Source organism: Salmo trutta, chromosome 21 (assembly GCF_901001165.1).
Source record: "Salmo trutta chromosome 21, fSalTru1.1, whole genome shotgun sequence".
Taxonomy (NCBI): domain Eukaryota; kingdom Metazoa; phylum Chordata; class Actinopteri; order Salmoniformes; family Salmonidae; genus Salmo; species Salmo trutta.
This window is the reverse complement of record NC_042977.1, coordinates 33,638,520-33,662,327: the sequence shown is the minus strand read 5'-3', so window position 1 is coordinate 33,662,327 and position 23,808 is coordinate 33,638,520. Positions and strand designations below refer to the sequence as shown.

Below are 23,808 nucleotides of genomic sequence, written 5' to 3'. Positions count from 1 at the left end.
CTGCCACCCCCATGCTTCACGGGTTGGGATGGTGTTCTTCGGCTTGCAAGCCTCCCCCCTTTTTTTTAATTGCGGTTTTGGAGCAGTGGCTTCTTCCTTGCTGAGCGGCCTTTCAGGTTATGTCGATATAGGACTCGTTTTACTGTGGATATAGATACTTTCGTACCTGTTTCCTCCAGCATCTTCACAAGGTCCTTTGCTGTTGTTCTGTGATTGATTTGCACTTTTCGCACCAAAGTACGTTCATCTCTAGGAGACAGAATGCGTCTCCTTCCTGAGCGGTATGACGGCCATGGTGTTTATACTTGCGTACTATTGTTTGTACAGATGAACGTGGTACCTTCAGGTGTTTGGAAATTGCTCCCAAGGATGAACCAGACTTGTGGAGGTCTACAATTTTTCTTCTGAGGTCTTGGCTGATTTCTTTTGATTTTCCCATGATGTCAAGCAAAGGGGCACTGAGTTTGAAGGTAGGCCTTGAAATACATCCACAGGTACACCTCCAATTGACTCAAATGATGTCAATTAGCCTATCAGAAGCTTCTAAAGCCATGACATAATTTTCTGGAATTTTCCAAGCTGTTTAAAGGCACAGTGAACTTAGTGTATGTAAACTTCTGACCCACTGGAATTGTGATACAGTGAATTATAAGTGAAATAATATGTCTGTAAACAATTGTTGGAAAAATTACTTGTGTCATGCACAAAGTAGATGTCCTAACTGACTTGCCAAACTATAGTTTGTTAACAAGAAATGTGTGGACTGGTTGAAAAATGAGTTTTAATGACTCCAACCTAAGTGTATGTCAACTTCCGACTTCAACTGTATGTAGGAATCCTTTGCTGATTTAAAACTTGTGCTTAATATTTGCAAAACAAAATACATGTTGTTCTTAAACTCTAGTAGGAATGTTTTAGATGTTCACTCATTAGATGGTTCTCCAATTGAACGTGTTCCCGCATATGAATAAGCATTTGGATTGATATGGATTTGACGTTTTAAAAAAACATATAGATGAGCTGGTTAACAAGCTAAGATTTAAAGTTTGCTTTTTCTACACAAACAGATCGTGCCTTTGTCTGAGCAGTAGGAAGCAGATTATTCTGTCAAACATTTGATCTGTTCTTGATTATGGTGATATTATTTATCAAAATGCGGCTGCTACTACTCTTAAACCTTTGGATGCCATCTACCATAGTGCCCTTCATTTTGTTACAGGTAACAGTTGGATACAGTTTTGATACTCATCACTGCATCCTGTAACAAAAGGTTGGCTGAACTTCATTAAAGTCAAATACATTTTTATTTGTCAGATGCGCCAAATACAACAGGTTTAGACTTTACCGTGATATGCTTACTTACAAGCCCTTAACCAACAATGCAGATTTAAGAAAATGTGAGTTAAGAAATGTTTTACTAAATAAACTAAAGTTTTAAAAAGTCACACAATAAAATAACATTAACAAGGCTATAAACAGGTGGTACCGGTACCAAGTCAATGTGCAGGGGTACAGGTTAGTCAAGGTAATTGAGGTAATATGTACATGTAGGTAGGGGTAAAGTGAGGTAAATCTCTACATTACTCCCTTTTTTTACAAGGCCCTACTTCATAAACTTCCATCTTATCTAACTTTGCTGTTGAAGTATAGACACCTGAGTTGCCTAACCTGTTCACAGGATTGTTTAACTCTTGAGGTTCCTAGGGTCTCCACCAAGCTAGGTAAATCTACTTTTAGTTTTAAAGCACTGTATTGCTGGAATAAAATAAGAAATACATTTAATATTAATGTCCTGGTGCCATTCGGGCAATTTAGAGTATTGATTGGTTACTTATTTGTGGAGGAATGTAACTGTTTTTCTGGGTGATTTGTGATGTTTTACTTGCGCTTCCCATGACGGTGTTTTTGTATTTTAATGTGTATATACACTACGGTTCAAAAGTTTGGGGTCACTTAGAAATGTCCTTGTTTTTGAAAGAAAAGCACATTTGTTTTGTCCATTAAAATAACATAACATTTATCAGAAATACAGTGTAGACATTGTTAATGTTGTAAACAACTATTGTACCTGGAAACGGCTGATTTTTAATGGAATATCTACATAGGCGAACAGAGGCCCATTATCAACAACCCTTACTCTTGTGTTCCAATGGCACGTGTGTTAGCTAATCCAAGTTTATCATTTTAAAAGGCTAATTGATCATTAGAAAATAATTTTGCAATTATGTTAGCACAGCTGAAAACTGTTGTGATGATTAAAGAAGCAATAAAACTCGGCCTCTTTAGACTATTTGAGTATCTGGAGCATCAGCATTTGTGGGTTCGATTACAGGCTCAAAATAGCCAGAAACAAAGTACTTTAGTCTGAAACTCGTCAGTCTATTCTTGTTCTGAGAAATGAAGACTATTCCAAGCGAGAAATTGCCAAGAAACTGAAGATCTCGTACAACGCTGTGTACTACTCCATTCACAGAACAGAACAAACGGTCTCTAACCAGAATAGAAAGAGGAGTGGGAGGCCCCGATGCACAACTGAGCAAGAGGACAAGTACATTAGAGTGTCTAGTTTGAGAAACAGACGCCTCACAAGTCCTCAACTGGCAGCTTCATTAAATAGTACCCGCAAAACACCAGTCTCAATGTCAACAGTGAAGAGGCGACTCCGGGATGCTGGCTTTCTAGGCAGCATTTTATGTTATTTTAATGGACAAAAAATTAGCTTTTCTTTCAAAAACAAGGACATTTCTAAGTGATCCCAAACTTTTAAAAGCTAGTGTATATGTATATTTTGTGTATAATGTGTATATTTTGTGTATAATGTGTATATTTTGTATATAATGTGTATATTTGTTTTTGTGTTTTGTGCAGGGCACATTCTTGTAATGCCCTAATCAGTGTGTAAGACATAAGATTTATACTACACGGAATATGTCTGTGCATACAGTATTTCTGTGGGGTTTTGGAAGTCAAATCTCCAATCTAGTGCTCGGTGTATGTCCACTGCTTGACTGATAGATTATTAACAATGTGTTTCTTCTCCTCTCCTCGTCAGCCATTCCAGTGGAGGCGGTAAAGCAGAACCCTAACCTAGCCCTCCTCATCACCTGCCACGGTGGCCATATTGGTTTCCTGGAGGGCCTGTGGCCCCGACAGAGCACCTACATGGACCGCGTGTTTAAGCAGTTTGCCAAGGCCGTCATAGAACAGGGTGGCGACCTCAATGACCTTTCCAGCTAGTACGACATTCCTTTTCTCCCTCTTTCTCTTTCTTTCATTTCTTTCCTCCTCCCCCCAGTCCTTCTCCCTCCCTCTCTCACTGCAAGCAAAAAAAGCAGTATTTATTTTGAAGGGCACATCCTGTCGCAACACAGCATTCGTCAGTCAACTCATGTATTCTATCATACATTCATTAATTCAATGTATGTAGCCATGAATTCATATCATGCTTATTTTAAAAAGATGAGTATGTTCACATTAGTATGTTCGAATATGAATAATTTCAGCTGTCTTTCTACATCCGTCAGTGTTCTCAACAAAAACTCCGTATCAATAGAATTTTAGTCCTCAGGGGTTTTATTTCTTTTTTACATAGTGTCTGTCTGTCTGTCTGTCTGTCTGTCTGTCTGTCTGTCTGTCTGTCTGTCTGTCTGTCTGTCTGTCTGTCTGTCTGTCTGTCTGTCTGTCTGTCTGTCTAAGGTTTGTTATGAATGTGAATAGTTTATGTTAAAGAATGTTTAGTCCATTCAACAACAAAAAAATACCTAACCTAATCTCTCGTGACAGACAGCTAGCTGCTATAGTAGCGTGAGATTTAGTTCTGGGTTCCGAGATGATACCTTTAATTTACCTCAACAGATCACAGTATTTATGTTCTCTTGAATTGTTCTGCATGCACTTTCATTCACACATTCTACCTGTACGCACACCAAATAGCTCTAACAATGTAATGTTATGGAGATAACTCATTATTAGTTATAAGGAATGTGAATTTGCACTATTTTAGTTTGAACAAGCCATGCCTCTAATTCCTTCCTGCAAACACACTTGATTTCAATAGTTTTCATATGTAAATAAGTATACCCAAAGGGCCTAATAAATTAATATGCAAATACCACATGGATGTTATTGTTTGTCCTGATGTTGAGGACACAGCTAAGTCTTAGTTACTTTGTGGGCCAGTATTACAGTATTTTACCGTACTTGTAGGGTATTTGCTGAGCATATCAACCTGATGCATATATCATCAATTCAGCTGGGTTGCCAGTTTGGTTCTGCTTCATCAAAACAATGATAAAGGAGTTGTTTACCATAAAGGAGTTAACAAAAGTAGCACCAAATTTGTCAACTAGGTCATCATCAATGCAGCTGGGTTGCCAGTTTGGTTCTGTTTCATCTAACAATGGTAAAGGAGTTGGTTACCATAAAGAAGTAGCAAAAGTTGCACGAAATCTGACAACTAGGCTATCATCAATGCAGCTGGGTTGCCAGTTTGGTTCTGCTTCAGCAAACAATGATAAAGCACTTGTTTACATGAAAGGAGTTAGCAAAAGTAGCACCCGATATGTCAACCCGACTGTCACCAATGCACTGCTTCAGACATTTCCTGTGTACAAAATGGCACCCTATTCAATATATAGTGCACTACCTTTGGCCAGAACCTCATGGACCCTGGGCAAAAGTAATGTAGGGAATGGGGTCTCATTTCATATGCACATATGACTTTATTCCTGTGGAATTTGTATGTTTCTCTATTTTGCCCCGTGGCTATTAAGTAGCATGTGTTTCATCGTTATGACGTCATCACGTCCTGAAACTTACGACTAATACCAACACTACATCGTAATCAGTAGCACAAAGGACATGTTTTTTTTTTGTCATTATATATACAGTATATATATATATATATATACAATATTATATTTCATTTTATATACAAAACAATCAATTCTATTTACATTCGCAGCAAAAAGATATGCACGTATTAATATGAAGTGTATTATGCTGCATTTAATAAATTATTATTGTGCATTTGTCTGCCGTCTCTCCTTTCACAAGTGCTCTGCTTGTAAATGCATTTCCTCAATTGATTTTATAGACTTTTAAGGGTTTGATAAATACCCCACCATTGGCATCAGCTTCAGTATCATCTAACAATTGTGTAATAACAAGTTATGTGGTGTCATCCATCCCTCTTTCCATGACTAGAATGACGTGAGGATGCTTTATGCTTCTATTAATCACTCCTCCTTAGGGAAAACAATGTCAATATATTTTATTTCCCTCTTTTCATTAACATCTTCGCAGTATGCAGGGAAATAATCTGGATCTGAGTCACATGGTAATAGTCTCTGTAAGTTCTGGTCACACAACCTCTAATAGGCAAAATAAATGTAAGCATTGCAAAATAAATGTTGAAATCTATGCTATTCAATTATTGCACCCACACTGCTTGCGCGCGTCAACGAGCGTCTGCGTTGCCAAGGGCTAAAATAGAACTCCTTTCTATTTCTGACGCAGATCGCGCTGCAAGTCCTGCCTTTCCCATCTCCTCATTGGTTTATAGAAGCAGGTACCCACGTGCCATCTCCTCATTGGTTATACCCACGTGGGTGATTGAACGACGAACTGTGTTGCCGGTCGGCGTAGTAATATTATGAAAGTTTAGATGCCAATCTAAAAGATGAAAAAGCCTGGAAGGAGGAGAGATGACTAGAAACGATTCAGTTTACCGTTTTATGTGTGGATTAATTGTCAGAGTAAAGGACCTTGTGCATTCAGGTAAAATAACAACTCAATGTTTATATCCCAGGACAAATTAGCTAGCAACAGCAAGCTAGCTAAATAGGACAAATTAGCTAGCAAGTGCAAGCTAACTAGCTAAATTGCCATAAATGTTTAATGCTTTTCGACCTATTCCCAAATTAATGTAATTGGTTCAGAGTTTGTTTTGATATTTTAACCTGCGTGTCGTGATCGCGTTTGGTGTAGGGGGACAAAATACATTTATGCACGATGGCGCACGCGCACAGCCGGTTTGGGTTCCGTGTAAGGATATTCAGACGTCCTGTGAATGTACAATTTTACAGCTTGCCACAGAACAGAATCCTCATGGCTTATCATATAACCCGTAATGTGCCATACAACCATGTTACTAGGTTATGACACATCTGTCACGCTATACCAGGCTTGCTGTTTTATGGTTGGCTGGATTTGGTGGACTCACTGTCATTGGCAGTCCTGCAGTCCTGGTGTAGTGTTTCTACCAGACCTGGGTTTGAATGGTACTACGGGTACTGGGCTATAATCCTTCATACATGCACACACTCACATATGAACGCACCAGTGGTGTAGTGGTAAAGTGGGTATACTAAAATAATGAAGTAGATGAGCTGGCAACGACCGGGAGACCCATGATGCGGCGCGCAATTGGCCCAGCATTGTCCGGGTTAGGGGAGGGTTTGGCCGGACGGATTGTCCTTGTCCTATTGCACTCTAGCAACTCCTGTGGCGGGCCGGGCGTAACGCACGCTGACACGGTTGCCAGGTGTACGGTGTTTCCTCCGACACATTGGTTCAGCTGGCTTCCGGGTTAAGCGAGCATTGTGTCAAGAAGCAGTGCGGCTTGGTGGGGTCATGTTTCGAAGGAAGCACGGCTCTCGACCTTCGCCTCTCCCGAGTCCGTACGGGAGTTGCAGCGATGGGACAAGACTGTAACTACCAATTGGATATCACGAAATTGGGGGACATTTTTTTAATAATAATCATGACTATTGATACCACCACATTTAACCATGGCAAAGTGACTGGGAATATGGTTGAATACAAACAGTGTAGTTATTCCCTCCATTAGGCAATCAAACAGGCAAAACGTCAGTATAGAGACAAAGGGGAGTCGCAATTCAATGGCTCAAACACGAGACGTATGTGGCAGGGTCTGTGGGCTCTCGTTCTCCGTGGCCGACGTGAGTAAGAGATTTAAGTGTGTTAACCCTCGCAAGGCTGTCGGCCCAGACGGCATCCCTAGCCGCGTCCTCAGAGCATGCGCAGACCAGCTGGCTGGAGTGTTAAAGGACATATTCAATCTCTCCCTATCCCAGTCTGCTGTCCCCACTTGCTTCAATATGTCCACCATTGTTCCTGTACCCAAGAGAGCGAAGGTAACTGAACTAATTGACTATCGCCCCGTAGCACTCACTTCTGTCATAATGAAGTGCTTTGAGAGGCTAGTTAAGGATCATATCACCTCTACCTTACCTGACACACAGGACCCACTTCAATTTGCTTACCGCCCCAATAGATTCACAAACGATGCAATCGCCATTGCACTGCACACTGCTATTTCCCACCTGGACAAGAGGAATACCTATGTAAGAATGCTGTTCATTGACTATAGCTCAGCCTTCAACACCATAGTACCATCCAAGCTCATCATCAAGCTCGGGGCCTTGGGTCTGAACCCCACCCTGTGCAACTGGGTTCTGGACTTCCTGACAAGCCACCCCCAGGTGATGAAGGTAGGAAACAACACCTCCACTTCACTGATCCTCAACACAGGGGACCCACAAGTGTGTGTACTCAGCCCCCTCCTGTACTCCCTGTCCACCCAAGACTGCGTGGCCACAAGCCTTCAACTCAAACATCAAGTTTGCAGACGACACAAACATAGTAGGCCTGATTACCAACAATGACGAGACAGCCTACAGGGAGGAGGTGATGACCTCGGCAGATTGGTGCCAGGAAAATAATCTCTCCCTCAATGTCAACAAAACAAAGGAGCTGATCGTGGACTTCAGGAAAAAGCAGGGGGAGCACGCCCCTATCCACATTGACGGGATCGCAGTGGAGAAGGTGGAAAGCTTCACGTTCCTCGGTGTACACATCACTGACGATCTGAAACGGTCCACCCAGACAGTTTGGTGAAGAAGGCGCAACAGCGCCTCTTCATCCTAAGGAGGCTGAATAAATTTGACTTGACACCTAAGACCCTCACAAACTTTTACAGATGCACAATTGAGAGCATCCTGTCGGGCTGTATCACCACCTGGTACAGCAACTGCACCGCCCACAACCGCAGGGCTCTCCAGAGGGTGGTGCAGTCTTCCCAACGCATCAACGGAGGCACACTGCCTGCCCTCCAGAACACCTACAGCCCCCGATGTCAAGGAAGGCCAAAAAGATCATCCAGGACATCAACCACCTGAGCCACGGTCTGTTCACCCTGCTATCATCCAGAAGGTGAGGTTAGTACAGGTGCATAGCCTGTAACCGGTGTGAGAGAAATATGACGTATTTACCTGATTTGTTTGATATTAATAGTTAACAATTAGTACTTAACAAATAGTAAGACATTTCTGTTCTACTAATGCTATGTTTTTATGGTCTCCACTCTAGCTCCCTGCAGCTAATCTGTGCATATGGTCAAGGACATGGGTTTCACTAGAGATAGTTTAGGAGTAGAACAATCCCTCATTGTTCCTAATCATTCTTGTATTTGGGAAACTAAGCCGGGTTGGGGGTTAAAACAACACCAGATGCAGATAACCATGAGATGAACCCAAAGTGGCTTATGATGCCCCCCGATCTGCATGGGAGGGGTTGAACCAGCCATGACTAAGCATTCTTAGTGTCCGCTATATAAGAACCTGTTGCTGTAAAGGTTAAGCTCTCTGCAACACACTTTAGAGTATGCGGTCGACCAGCTTCATTAATGCAATAATTAATCGATGTTAAATAAAGATGATTGTTTGAAGAAATGACAAAGTCTCTCCCAGTATACATGAATCCCCACGACACCGGCTACCACCCAATTACTCAACCTTGAACTTTAGAGGCTGCTGCCCTATATACATAGACATGGAATCACTGGTCACTTTAATAATGGAACACTAGTCACTTTAATAATGTTTACTTACTGCTTTACTCATTTCATATGTATATACTGTATTCTATTCTACTGTATTATGTGACCAATAAAATTTGATTTGATGTACTATGAATGACTTAAAATGATAAATCCCATATTGTTATTATTTTTGTTATTATTCAAGTTCTCAGCCACTAGCACTATTGTTTGGTTAGCAGTGTTTATGTAGCACACATGAGATGGAGTTTGGAAAACAAATGCCCACTGGATTGATGCAAATAACCATGATATCATTCTGCCAGGTAGGCAACTTTGTAGCTTGTTAACATTTATTTGAGAAGGTTTTTGGGAAAGCCTTTCAATCTAGGCTACGAGAAGATAGTAGGCCTATCATTAGCACTGTTATATTTTTCCTGTTCTTTAATTGTTTGAAACCTGGACGTTTTACTTCATATTATGAGGAATGTCTTATCTTGCTTCAAAGTAGCCAAGCCAAAAACATGGAAATATTTTATAAGCACTTCCTCATATGCACTCTCCTGTTTTTAGTGGGTTTTAAATCAACTTTCTTCCATTTTCTAGCAGACAAAATCAATATCCTAGTCATATTAGCAACCCATGATAGTTGTTTCATCTTTAGATCTCCCCTCTTTTTTCTGAAAGGAGATTTCCATCTCTGTCCATGAAACCACTCGCATATGCCGTGTGCATTTCGGAATGGTGTTTTCCTGCAAATTGCATTTTGGAACATTTGCGCGTAGGCCTACAGCCGTGTGCACATTGCTGCACTTATAATGTGAAGAAATAATAGTTTATCAACATTTTAAGGTAAACATTCTGCTTAGTTCCATCAGCTTTATGAATTGATATGGCTATACCTCCACTACACTACTTTTGTATTTGTATTTATTATGGATCCCCATTGGCTGCTGTTAAGGCAGCAGCTAATCTTCCTGGGGTCCAGCAAAATTACAGCATTTATACAATTTTAAAATTATTACAATAGATTCACAACAGATTAAGAGTGTGTCCTCAGGCCACTACTCTACTACCACATATCTACAACACAAAATCCATGTGTACGTGTGTATTGTCAAATCAAATCAAACTTTATTTGTCACATGTGCCTAATACAACAAGTGTAGACCTTACTGTGAAATGCTTACTTACAAGCCCTTAACCAACAGTGCAGTTCAAGAAGAGTTAAGAAAATATTTACCAAATAAACGAAAGTAAAAAATAATTAAAATTGACACCATAAAATGTGTATGTTATCGTGTGTGTGTATGCATGTGTCTGTGCCTGTGTTTTTTTCTCTTCACAGTCGTCGCTGTTCCATAAGGTGAATTTTTATCTGTTTTTTTAAATCTAATTTTAATGCTTGCATGAGTTACTTGATGTGGAATAGAGTTCCATGTAGTCATGGCTCTATGTAGTACTGTGCGCCTCCCATAGTCTATTCTGGACTTGGGGACTATGAAGACACGTCTGGTGGCATGTCTTGAGGGCAGTGGTGTAAAGTACTTAAGTAAAATACTTAAGTCATTTTTGGGGTGTCTGTACTTTACTTTACTATTTATATTTTTGCCAACTGTTTACTTTTACTAAATTACAGTCCGAAAGAAAATAATGTACTTTTTACTCCATGCATTTTCCATGACACCTAAAAGTACTCATTACATTTTGACAGGAAAATGGTCCAATTCACACACTTATCAGAAGTCATCCTTACTGCCTCTGATCTGGCAGACTCACTTAACACGAATGCTTTGTTTGTAAATTATGTCTGAGTGTTGGAGTGCCCCTGACTATCCGTCAATAAAAAAGAGAAAGAAAATTGTGCCATCTGGTGTGCGTAATATAAGGAATTTTAAATGATTTATAGTTTTACTTTTACTTTTGATACTTAAGTACATTTTAGCAATTCCATTTACTTTTGATACTTACAGTGCCTTGCAAAAGTATTCAGCCCCTTGGTGTTTTTCCTATTTGGTTGCATTAGAACCTGTAATTTAAATTATTTTTAAAAAAAAACGGGAAAGTGGTGCGTGCTTATGTATTCACCCCCTTTGCTATGAAGCCCCTAAATAAGATCTGGTGCAACCAATTACCTTCAGAAGTCACATAATCTGTTAAATAAAGTCCACATGTGTGCAATAAAAGTGCCACATCATCTGTCACATGATCTCAGTATATACACACCTGTTCTGAAAGGCCCCAGAGTCTGCAATAGCAGTCTCTGGGGGCACCACCAAGCAAGCAGTGGTGAAGACCAAGGAGACCAAGGAACTCTCCAAACAGGTCAGGGGCAAAGTTGTATAGAAGTACAGATCAGGGTTGGGTTATAAAATAATATCAGAAACTTTGAACATCCCACAGAGCACCATTAAATCCATTATTACATTTTTTAAAGAATAGGGCACCACAACAAACCTGCCAAGAGAGGGCCGCCCACCAAAACTCACGGACCAGGCAAGGTGGGCATTAATCAGAGAGGCAACAAAGAGACCAAAGATAACGCTGAAGGAGCTGCAAAACTCCACAGCGGAGATTGGAGTATCTGTCCAGTATCTGTATATAAGTATATTTAAAACCAAGTACTTTTAGACTTTTACTGAAGTAGTACTTTACTGGGTGACTCACAATTGGGTACTTTTCCACCACTGCTTGTGGGGTATGCATGGGTGTCCGATCTGTGTCCCAGTAGTTCAAACAGACAGCTTGGTGCATTCAACATGTCAGTACTTCTCACAAATATAAGTAGTGATGAATTCAATGTCTCCTCCACTTTGAGCCAGGAGAGATTGCCATGTTATATTAATGTTACTTTGATACGAATCAGTGGGGATTGAGAAGTGAGTATACGCAATGCCCACTAAAAAATAAGTGTGTATACGGCAGCATATACCTGTGTATAACCTCCACTACACCACTGGAATGCACGCAAGCATGCACACACAAAACACACACATGCAGTAAGCTGTAGAAGACTGGGAGAGTAATTTGAGTAGGCAGTGTTGACAAGTCACGTAATTTCCTTTTAGTCACCATCATAGTGGTTATTATTGTTGTGTTACTGTGTAACACCACCCCCAAGGGCAAATCTCATAATATCAGGAATCTATGTGATCTATGTTGTATTGACCAGACACACACGCACGCACGAACGCACGCACGCACGCACGCACGCACGCACGCAGGGACTCATACTTATGCACACACACATGCGCATTTGCGCACACACACAAGCACACACGCACACCCTTACTGATCTAACTAAGCAAAGACGTTCAATTACTTCTGTTTCATAATTCATTATGTCAGATATTTAATATTTTAATCATGCGAAATGTGAGTGGTTAGATTAAGTACAGTACTGCCAGCTACAGAGAGAGACTGCCCTGAGGGCTGAATGACTGAACATACTTTTGAGATGGAATCCTCAGCAGAGATACACTAGGTTTCTTTGTCAAGGGCTTTTTGACAATGGCATTTTAAAAAGCTCTGTAGAAACAATGCAATTGAGAAGGGAGGAGGAAGGGGGGGGTTGCATATGTAGCCCAGGAAAGACTTTCTGTACACATATTGTATATATTCCTGGAGAATCAATAATGTCTCAACCATTCTCTCAGCGCTGATAAACTCCCATGTTTACCACAGATGGAACACCTGGGGCAGGGTTTCCCAACTGTTGGCGGTGGTTTTATTTGGCCCCTCAAGTTTCTGAATAAAAAATAAAAAAAATAAAACGTTTTCATTGTTGGACATAAAAGACTGTAAAAACACCAGGAAATCCAAGTTATTTTAATTTAAGAAATCTGTTCCCAGGTATTCCCACACATAATAGAGAGACACGTGATCGTATACAAATGTAAACAAGATTTAAAATGATTATGTTTTAGTCGAATATGATATACAGTACCAGTCAAAAGTTTGGACACACCTACCCATTCAAGAGTTTTTCTTTATTTTTACTATTTTCTACATTATAGAATAATAGTGAAGACATCAAAACTATGAAATAACACATATGGAATCATGTAGTAACCAAAAAAGTGTTAAACAAATATATTTTATATTTGAGATTCTTCAAAGTAGCCACCCTTTGCCTTGATGACAGCTTTGCACACTCTTGGCATTCTCTCAACCAGCTTCATGAAGTGGTCACCTGGAATGCATTTCAATTAATAGTTGTGCCTTGTTAAAAGTTCATTTGTGGAATTTCTTTCCTTCTTAATCTGTTTGAGCCAATCAGTTGTGTTGTGACAAGGTAGGGGTGGTATTCAGAAGATATCCCTATTTGGTAAAAGACAAACTCCATATTATGGCAAGAACAGCTCAAATAAGCATAGAGAAATGACAGTCTATCATTACTTTAAGATGTGTAGGTCAGTCAATCTGGAAAATGTCAGGAACTTTGAATGTTTCTTCAAACTGGCTCTCATAAGGACCGCCATAGGAAAGGAAGACCCAGAGTTACCTCTGCTGCAGAGGATAAGTTCATTAGAGATACCAGCCTCCGAAATTGTAGCCCAAATAAATGCTTCACAGAGTTCAAGTAACAGACACATCTCAACATCGAATTGCTGCAAAGAAACCACTACTAAAGGACACCAATAAGAAGAAGAGACTTGCTTGGGCCAAGAAATGAGCAATGGACATTAGACCGGTGGATTTTTGGTTCCAACCGCTGTGGCTTTGTGAGATGCAGAGTAAGTGAACGGATGATCTTTGCATGTGTGGTTCCCACCGTGAAGCATGGAGGAGGAGGTGTGATGGTGTGGGGGTGCTTTCCCAGTGATTTATTTAGAATTCAAGGCACACTTAACCAGCATGGCTACCACAGCATTCTGCAGCAATATGAAATCCAATCTGGTTTGCATTAGTGGGACTATAATTTGTTTTTCAACAGGACAATGAGCCAACAAACCTCCAGGCTGTGTAAGGGCTATTTGACCAAGAAGGAGCGTGGTGGAGTGCTGCATCAGATGACCTGGCCTCCACAATCACTCGACCTCAACCCAATTGAGATGGTTTGGGATGAGTTGGACCGCAGAGTGAAGGAAAAGCAGCCAACAAGTGCTCAGCAGATGTGGGGTCTCCTTCAAGACTGTTGGAAAAGCATTCCAGGTGAAACTGGTTGAGAGAATGCCAAGAGTGTGCAAAGCTGTCGTCAAGGCAAAGGGTGGCTACTTTGAAGAATCTAAAATATAATTTGATTTCTTTAACACTCTGGCGACACAGAAGTGGGGGGGATCAGCAGGCGGTGTGGGGGCTACGCCCCGAACCAGAGCCGCCGCCAAGTATAGATGCCCACCCAGACCCTCCCCTATAGGTTCAGGTTTGCGGCCGGAAGTCCGCACCTTTGGGGGGAGGGGTACTGTCACGCCCTGACCTGAGAGAGAGGGTTTGTTTCTCTTTGTGGTTAGGTCAGGGTGTGGGGTGGGCATTCTATGATGTCCATTTCTTTGTTTTGAGCCGAGTTTGGTTCCTAATCAGAGTTAGCTGTCTATCATTGTCTCTGATTAGGAATCATACTAGTAATTATCGAGGTTAGCTAGCCAGCCGCGACGCGACGCCGCTGTCCAGACTCCAGACTTAGTCATCTTCAAACCCACTGCTAGCTAGCCAACCGTTACCGACTAGCAGCGCTGTAGATACTAATACATTACAACGGAACGATTTGACTAGTGCAGTGTTAGCTAGCTAGCTACATAGTTGTCTTTGTCATAGCTTGATAATTGTGTAGTTTAGTAATTATCAAGGTTAGCTAGCCAGCTATTTCCGTCCCCCACGACGCCATTTTTCCAAACCTAGCCAACTATTACCGACGAGCAGCATTGTAGAAACTAAATACATTACAAAGGAACGTCTTGATTAGTGTTATGTTAGCTAGCTACAAAGTTGCTTTTGTATCATGACAAGGTGTAGTACTGAAACTATCGAGGTTACCTAGCCAGCTACACGTTCAAACAAAGTCAACAACGCAGCCACTGCTAGCTAGCCTACTCCACCAGCCAGCAGTACTGTATCATTTTCGTCATTTTAGTCAATAAGATTTTTGCAACTTAAGCTTAACTTTCTGAACATTCGAGACGTGTAGTCCACTTGTCATTCCAATCTCCTTAGCATTAGCGTAGCCTCTTCTGTAGCTTGTCAACTATGTGTCTGTCTATCCCTGTTCTCTCCCCTCTGCACAGGCCATACAAATGCTTCACACCGCGTGGCCGCTGCCACTCTAACCTGGTGGTCCCAGCGCGCACGACCCACGTGGAGTTCCAGGTCTCCGGCAGCCTCTGGAACTGCCGGTCTGCGGCCAACAAGGCTGAGTTCATCTCAGCCTATGCTACCCTCCAGTCCCTAGACTTCCTGGCGCTGACGGAAACATGGATTACCACAGATAACACTGCTACTCCTACTGCTCTCTCCTCGTCTGCCCACGTGTCCTTGCATACCCCTAGAGCATCGAGCCAGCGGGGTGGTGGCACTGGAATCCTCATCTCTCCCAAGTGGACATTCTCTCTTTCTCCCCTGACCCATTTTTCTATCTCCTCATTTGAATTCCATGCTGTCACAGTTACCAGCCCTTTCAAGCTTAACATCCTTATCATTTATCGCCCTCCAGGTTCCCTTGGAGAGTTCATCAATGAGCTTGACGCCTTGATAAGTTCCTTTCCTGAGGATGGCTCACCTCTCACAGTTCTGGGTGATTTTAACCTCCCCACGTCTACCTTTGACTCATTCCTCTCTGCCTCCTTCTTTCCACTCCTCTCCTCTTTTGACCTCACCCTCTCACCTTCCCCCCCTACTCACAAGGCAGGCAATACGCTTGACCTCATCTTTACTAGATGCTGTTCTTCCACTAATCTCATTGCAACTCCCCTCCAAGTCTCCGACCACTACCTTGTATCCTTTTCCCTCTCGCTCTCATCCAACACTTCTCACTCTGCCCCTACTCGGATGGTATTGCGCCGTCCCAACCTTCGCTCTCTCTCTCCCGCTACTCTCTCCTCTTCCATCCTATCATCTCTTCCCTCTGCTCAAACCTTCTCCAACCTATCTCCTGATTCTGCCTCCTCAACCCTCCTCTCCTCCCTTTCTGCATCCTTTGATTTTCTCTGTCCCCTATCCTCCAGGCCGGCTCGGTCCTCCCCTCCTGCTCCGTGGCTCGACGACTCACTGCGAGCTCACAGAACAGGGCTCCGGGCAGCCGAGCGGAAATGGAGGAAAACTCGCCTCCCTTGACCTCTTTCTCCCCTCTCTCTCCAGATGAAATCTCGCGTCTTGTGACGGCCGGCCGCCCAACAACCTGCCCACTTGACCCTATCCCCTCCTCTCTTCTCCAGACCATTTCCGGAGACCTTCTCCCCTACCTCACCTCGCTCATCAACTCATCCTTGACCGCTGGCTACGTCCCTTCCGTCTTCAAGAGAGCGAGAGTTGCACCCCTTCTGAAAAAACCTACACTCGATCCCTCCGATGTCAACAACTACAGACCAGTATCCCTTCTTTCTTTTCTCTCCAAAACTCTTGAACGTGCCGTCCTTGGCCAGCTCTCCTGCTATCTCTCTCAGAATGACCTTCTTGATCCTAATCAGTCAGGTTTCAAGACTGGGCATTCAACTGAGACTGCTCTTCTCTGTGTCATGGAGGCTCTCCGCACTGCTAAAGCTAACTCTCTCTCCTCTGCTCTCATCCTTCTAGACCTATCTGCTGCCTTTGATACTGTGAACCATCAGATCCTCCTCTCCACCCTCTCCGAGTTGGGCATCTCCGGCGCGGCCCACGCTTGGATTGCGTCCTACCTGACAGGTCGCTCCTACCAGGTGGCGTGGCGAGAATCTGTCTCCGCACCACGTGCTCTCACCACTGGTGTCCCCCAGGGCTCTGTTCTAGGCCCTCTCCTATTCTCGCTATACACCAAGTCACTTGGCTCTGTCATATCCTCACATGGTCTCTCCTATCATTGCTATGCAGACGACACACAATTAATCTTCTCCTTTCCCCCTTCTGATAACCAGGTGGCGAATCGCATCTCTGCATGTCTGGCAGACATATCAGTGTGGATGACGGATCACCACCTCAAGCTGAACCTTGGCAAGACGGAGCTGCTCTTCCTCCCGGGGGAGGACTGCCCGTTCCATGATCTCGCCATCACGGTTGACAACTCCCTTGTGTCCTCCTCCCAGAGTGCTAAGAACCTCGGCGTGATCCTGGACAACACCCTGTCGTTCTCCACTAACATCAAGGCGGTGACCCGATCCTGTAGGTTCGTGCTCTACAACATTCGCAGAGTACGACCCTGCCTCACACAGGAAGCGGCGCAGGGGTGTCATCTCCCGTCTGGATTACTGCAACTCGCTGTTGGCTGGGCTCCCTGCCTGTGCCATTAAACCCCTACAACTCATCCAGAACGCCGCAGCCCGTCTGGTGTTCAACCTTCCCAAGTTCTCTCACGTCACCCTGCTCCCTCCACGCTTCCAGTTGAAGCTCGCATCCGCTACAAGACCATGGTGCTTGCCTACGGAGCTGTGAGGGGAACGGCACCTCCGTACCTTCAGGCTCTGATCAGGCCCTACACCCAAACAAGGGCACTGCGTTCATCCACCTCTGGCCTGCTCGCCTCCCTACCTCTGAGGAAGCACAGTTCCCGCTCAGCCCAGTCAAAACTGTTCGCTGCTCTGGCACCCCAATGGTGGAACAAGCTCCCTCACGACGCCAGGACAGCGGAGTCAATCACCACCTTCCGGAGACACCTGAAACCCCACCTCTTTAAGGAATACCTGGGATAGGATAAAGTAATCCTTCTAACCCCCCCCCCTTAAAAGATTTAGATGCACTATTGTAAAGTGGTTGTTCCACTGGATATCATAAGGTGAATGCACCAATTTGTAAGTCGCTCTGGATAAGAGCGTCTGCTAAATGACTTAAATGTAAATGTAATTCTAAAACATGGCCTCAAATATTATGTGAGAGAGGAATTTAAGTTAGCAGTTTCTGTCCATCAATATAAATATTTTTTTATCCACCAGGTAGGTAGGGGTTGATAATCCAGAGTATTGGCAAAGGCACAGGACGGCAGGCAGGCTCAGGGGCAGGCAGAGTGGTCAGGCAGGCGGGCTCAGAGTCAGGACAGGCAATGGTCAAAACCAGGAGGACGAGAAAAAGAGAGACTGGGGAAAAGCAGGAGCTGAGACAAAATGCTGGTTGACTTGAACAAGCAAGACGAACTGGCCCAGACAGACAGAAAACACATGTATAAATACCCAGGGGATAAGTGGGGAAGATGGGCGACACCTGGAGAGGGGTGGAGACAGGTGAACAGATCAGGGCGTGACATAAAGAAAACAAATTCACAACTCCCTAGTTTATTGTAATGTTACTTTATTACATTCATAAATTGCAACGACAAAAGCATGTTTTCCAAAGTCAAATGTTCACAGTCCACATACTGTACAATCACAACAGTCAATATGAGGTAGATGACTGAGGTCAAGGCTACCATCGGGTGGGTCGCATAATCTCTAGAAAGAAACGTACATGCACACAACATGATGCTACAATGAAGATTGTGAGAAGCAAATTGCATAACGTACGTGCTCATCTAATTATCTACAAACAAGACACATTTTATGGGTCAAAAGGGCTTGATAATCAATCAATAAATCTGATTAATCAATCAACACTGTCATTACTGACAAAGTAATCAATATTTTTTGGTGTCGTTGTTCATCATTTACCCTTTACAGTTTTGATGACAATGGTCAATACTTTTTATTTTGCTGCTGGCAAGTTGTATAGTGCAAGTTCACATTTCCTACCCCGTCGAATTTCAATAGATAACACTGAAGATCTCTTGGTCTTGTGCAAAGCCTTCATCGATGGTTTTCAGAAGAGGATACAATCAAAATTACTACACTTCAATATGTTTATCAGTCCAAAATACTTGAGAAAATAAATAAGAACCTCTCATGTAAAGGACATGATTTTAATTTTAAATAAAAAAATCCAACATGCGAAATGAGAGGGAAACAAACACATGGTAAGAAGAATAAATCTTACATAGATTTGTTGTGCCTTGCCTGGCAAACACAGAATGCAGACAAATACATTATCATGAAACCAAAACATAACTGATAAAAGTGACAATACTAAAATGGTCAGAAACCCTCTGTGAGTCGTAATAGGGTTTATTTAATATATTAATAATGTAAACAAAGCTTTTAACAACAGACAGTAGTCCTAAAATTCAACCATTTCCCTAAACTCAACCCCAACCAGACAAATTCTCTCCCTAGCTTTGGTCTATGGCCATTGTAAGACTTATATTACCTTCACTGTAAATTAGTGAGGATTGATCTATGTAACAACATCACTTAATAAGGCATATTCTTTGGATGACCCTGTGCAGTAACATATAAAAATATTCCTACCTGCGTTCAACTGACCTAGTCATCTGATGGTGACTGATGGTGACTCTACACACCCATTCACTGATTATCCATAGTTTCATGAGAAAAACTGCAACTGTATGTGATTTGACTGGATGAATTAAGGTATATGGGTGTAGGCCTAAGCCATCTATACAATGAGGCACAGAAATATAACACTGAGTAATATTACAATCAGAAACAAGACCACGGGAACATTCAATAGCAAGATAGAGGTGGCAGTGAAAGTTTGCTCTTTCTCAAGCATCTAGTAGTCGGAGCTACTGGGATATATGCATCAGCTGGGCTAGACAATCTGGACCCTCTCTTTCTAAAATGATCCGCCGCAACCCCTATTACCAGTCTGTTCAATCTCTCTTTCGTATTGTCCGAGATCCCCAAAGATTGGAAAGCTGCCACGGTCATCCCCCTCTTCAAAGGGGGTGACACTCTAGACCCAAACTGCTACAGACCTATATCCATCCTGCCCTTCCTTTCTAAAGTCTTTGAAAGCCAAGTTAATAAACAGATTACTGACCATTTCGAATCCCACCGTACCTTCTCCGATATGCAGTCCGTTTTTTGAGCTCGTCACGGGTGCACCTCAGTCGTGCTCAAGGTACTAAACGATATCATAACTGCCATCGATAAAAGACAGTACTGTGCAGCCATCTTCATCGACCTGGCCAAGACTTTCGACTCTGTCAATCACCGTACTCTTATCGGCAGACTCAACAGCCTTGGTTTCTCAAATGACTGCCTCGCCTGGTTGGCCAACTACTTCTCAGATAGAGTTCAGTGTGTCAAATCGGAGGGCCTGTTGTCCGGAACTCTGGCAGTCTCTATGGGGGTACCACAGGGTTCAATTCTCGGGCCGACTCTCTTCTCTGTATATATCAACGATGTCGCTCTTGCTGCGGGTGATTCCCTGATCCACCTCTATGCAGACGACACCATTCTGTATACATCTGGCCCATCTTTGGACACTGTGTTAACTAACCTCCAAACGAGCTTCAATGCCAAAAAACACTCCTACCGTGGCATCCAACTGCTCTTAAACGCTAGTAAATGCATGCTTTTCAACCGTTCACTGCCCGCACCCGCCTGCCCGACTAGCATCACTACTCTAGACGGTTCTGACTTAGAATATGTGGACAACAACAAATACCTAGGTGTCTGGCTAGACTGTAAACTCTCCTTCCAGACTCATATTAAACATCTCCAATCCAAAATTAAATCTATAATCGGCTTCCTATTTCGCAACAAAGCCTCCTTCACGCACGCCGCCAAACATACCCTTTGTTCAACTGACTATCCTACCGATCCTTGACTTCAGCGATGTCATTTACAAAATAGCTTCCAATACTCTACTCAGCAAACTGGATGCAATCTATTACAGTGCCATCCATTTTGTCACCTAAGCCCCGTACACTACCCACCACTGCGACCTGTACGCTCTAGTCGGCTGGCCCTCGCTACATATTCGTCGCCAGACCCACTGGCTCCAGGTCATCTATAAGTCTATGCTAGGTAAAGCTCCGCCTTATCTCAGCTCACTGGTCACGATAACAACACCCACCCGTAGCACGCGCTCCAGCAGGTATATCTCACTGGTCATCCCCAAAGCCAACACCTCTTTGGCCGCCTTTCCTTCCAGTTCTCTGCTGCCAATGACTGGAACGAATTGCAAAAATCGCTGAAGCTGGAGACTTATATTTCCCTCACTAACTTTAAACATCAGCTATCTGAGCAGCTAACTGATCGCTGCAGCTGTACATGGCCCATCTGTAAATAGCCCACCCAATCTACCTACCTCATCCCAATATTGTTTTTATTTACTTTTCTGCTCTTTTGCACACCAGTATCTCTACTTGCACATCACCATCTGCTCATCTATCACTCGTGTTAATTTGCTAAATTTTAATTACTTTGCTACTATGGCCTATTTATTCCCTACCTCCTCACGCCATTTGCACACACTGCATATAGACCTTCTTTTTTTCCTATTGTGTTATTGACTGTACGCTTCTTTATTCCATGTGTAACTCTGTGTTATTGTTTGTGTCACACTGCTTTGCTTTATCTTGGCCAGGTCGCAGTTGTAAGTGAGAACTTGTTCTCAACTAGCTTACCTGGTTAAATAAAGGTGAAATAACATTTAAAAAATAAAAAATCATCTGCATAACATGAAATATAATTATACTATTTATCTAAGCATCAGCCCTTTAGAGCTAGCTGATTGGTCAACAGGTCTCTTCCTGCTCTCCCTCAGAAATTGTAGTTTGTCTTGGTGGCTCCCATTTTGGCTGTAGTGTTTCCAAGAGCGTGAATGAGAGCGCATTCTTTGGTATTTTTCTCCGGTAAAGACAATAACGATTCTCTGTCTTAAATGTTATCATTTATTTACATATTAGGGTACCTAAGGTTTGATTATAAATATTGTTTGACTTGTTTGGAAAAGTTTATTAGTAACGTTTGGGATTCATTTTGTATGTATTTTGAGGGAGGGAAACTGAGTGGATTATTGACTGAAGCACGCCAGCTAAACTGAGTTTTTATGGATATAAAGAAGGACAGTATCGAACAAAAGGACCATTTGTGATGTAACTGGGACCTTTTGGCGTGCCAACAGAAGAAGATCATCAAAGGTAAGGCATTTATTATATCGCTATTTCTGACTTTCGTGTCGCACATGCCTGGTTGAAATATGTTTTTAAAGTTTTTGTATGCGGGGCACTGTCCTCAGATAATCGCATGGTGTGCTTTCGCCATAAAGCCTTTTTAAAATCTGACACAGCGGCTGGATTAACAAGAAGTTAACCTTTATTTTGATGTATTACACTTGTGATTTTATGAAAGTAAAATATTTATAATTCTGTAGTTTAAATTACGCGCTCCGCAATTTCACCGGATGTTGTCGAGGTATCCCGCAAGGGGCCCGCCTTTCCCAAATAGAGGTTTTAAGGGCTTGTAAGTAAGCATTTCATGGTAAGGTCTACATCTGGTATTCGGCGTATGTGACAAATAAAATTATATTTGATTTGAGAGGAGAAGTGAGGAGAGTAGAGGAGGTTAAGGGCAAGTTGCAGATGTGGATGTCTTCTGTGGGTGATATTTTAGGGTATCAACAACATTACAATTAAGCAATAAGACCCAAGGGGGTGTGGTATATGGCCGATATATACCACGGCTATGGGCTGTTCTAATGCACAACGCAACGCGGAGTTCCTGGATACCATATACCAAAAACCCTGACGTGCCTTATTGCCATTATAAACTGGTTACCAATGTAATTAGAGCAGTAAAAATACATGTTTTGTTATAACCCGTGGTATACGGTCTGATATATTATAAACCACCCAGTTTATAATGAGTAATAAGTAACAACAATCGACACAGTAGCTAGTGACGGAATACTCGTTGTTGCCTCTCACTTTAAAAACCCTGAGATAAAGTGTACGTCCATGACAGGACATACCAACAAGAACTGCGTTCGTCACAGCTCCACGTTTACAATCTTTGAGTTTTTACAATATTTTAAGTCCCATTATCAATGATGAGAGTATCTTTTGCAGAAAGAAAATACATCAGCAAATAAAAAAGTATTTGATTTTCAAACAGGCTCAGATCAGGGACAGACTCCAACACAAGTCTTAGTTAAGAGTCTCTGGCTGAACAATTCTGTTCCGAACATAGTGCAGCGTGGTAGAGGAGCATATAGGAGAAGTTACATCCACATTGATGATGACCACGTGTCCATACAGGGCACTTGGGGCCTGGGTGTGACCCAATACATCTCTGATCTCCTGACATACAGAGAATTGTTGTGCTTGTTAAGTGGTCTGAGATCAGATGCTATCCTCCTGTTTGATTAGGGTCTGTGTGAGAGGAGGTCGGCTGAACAGATCTGAGAATAGTGATTGTATCCTCTGACAGACAGAGAATAATTGTGATTGTTAACTGGTCTGAGATCAGTGGTTGGTGGTTATCCTTCTGCCTGGTTGGGGTCTATGGAACAGGAGGGCAGCTGGGCAGGTCTGGCATCAGTCTCAGGGTTAAACATGGCGTCCGGTGAGAAAGTAGAGGGGGCGGTCCTCGCTGCAGTTGGCCGTCTGGAACTCATCCCTCAGGCGGAACTGCCACTCGTCCTCCAACTCCAGCCGCATGATGGTCTGACGCAGAGAGTTACGGTCCCTGCAGATCACACACAATGTGGCACCTAGGGACAAGGTCAGGGGTCAGAGGTCATAGGTCAAGGAACCAATCAGAAAGGTGCCATTGTTTTCCTACTGTATATACGTGTATTGTTGTATGGTTCATTATACAGTATATGTCATTTTGGATGTATATATTGGAAAAGATTATAATCAGAGGTCAGAGAACCAGTCAGAAAGGTGGTATTGATCGAGTGAATTGAATTGAAGATTAATAGCCCTAGGCCTCACAGACATTACATTGGTCAAACCTTTCATGGTTCCGAAACTATGGATGAGGTTACACTTAACTTTGCATAAG

The 23,808-nt window shown here is 42.6% G+C and overlaps 2 protein-coding genes across 2 annotated transcripts in view; one reads left to right on the top strand and one right to left on the bottom strand.

Annotated features, from left to right (window-relative positions):
- Nucleotides 1-5,028, top strand: part of LOC115157218 (phospholipase ABHD3) — a 36,666-nt gene extending 31,638 nt beyond the window's left edge. Inside the window, exon 9 of the mRNA XM_029705285.1 lies at nt 3,053-5,028. Within this exon, the coding sequence (XP_029561145.1) occupies nt 3,053-3,237 (185 nt within the window). The 3' untranslated portion in view covers nt 3,238-5,028. The remainder of the gene's footprint in view (nt 1-3,052) is intronic.
- Nucleotides 5,029-22,607: 17,579 nt separating this feature from the next.
- The window catches only part of LOC115157217 (GREB1-like protein), an 83,077-nt gene continuing 81,876 nt past the window's right edge, over nt 22,608-23,808 (bottom strand). The window contains exon 32 of the mRNA XM_029705283.1: nt 22,608-23,512. Within this exon, the coding sequence (XP_029561143.1) occupies nt 23,349-23,512 (164 nt within the window). The 3' untranslated portion in view covers nt 22,608-23,348. The remainder of the gene's footprint in view (nt 23,513-23,808) is intronic.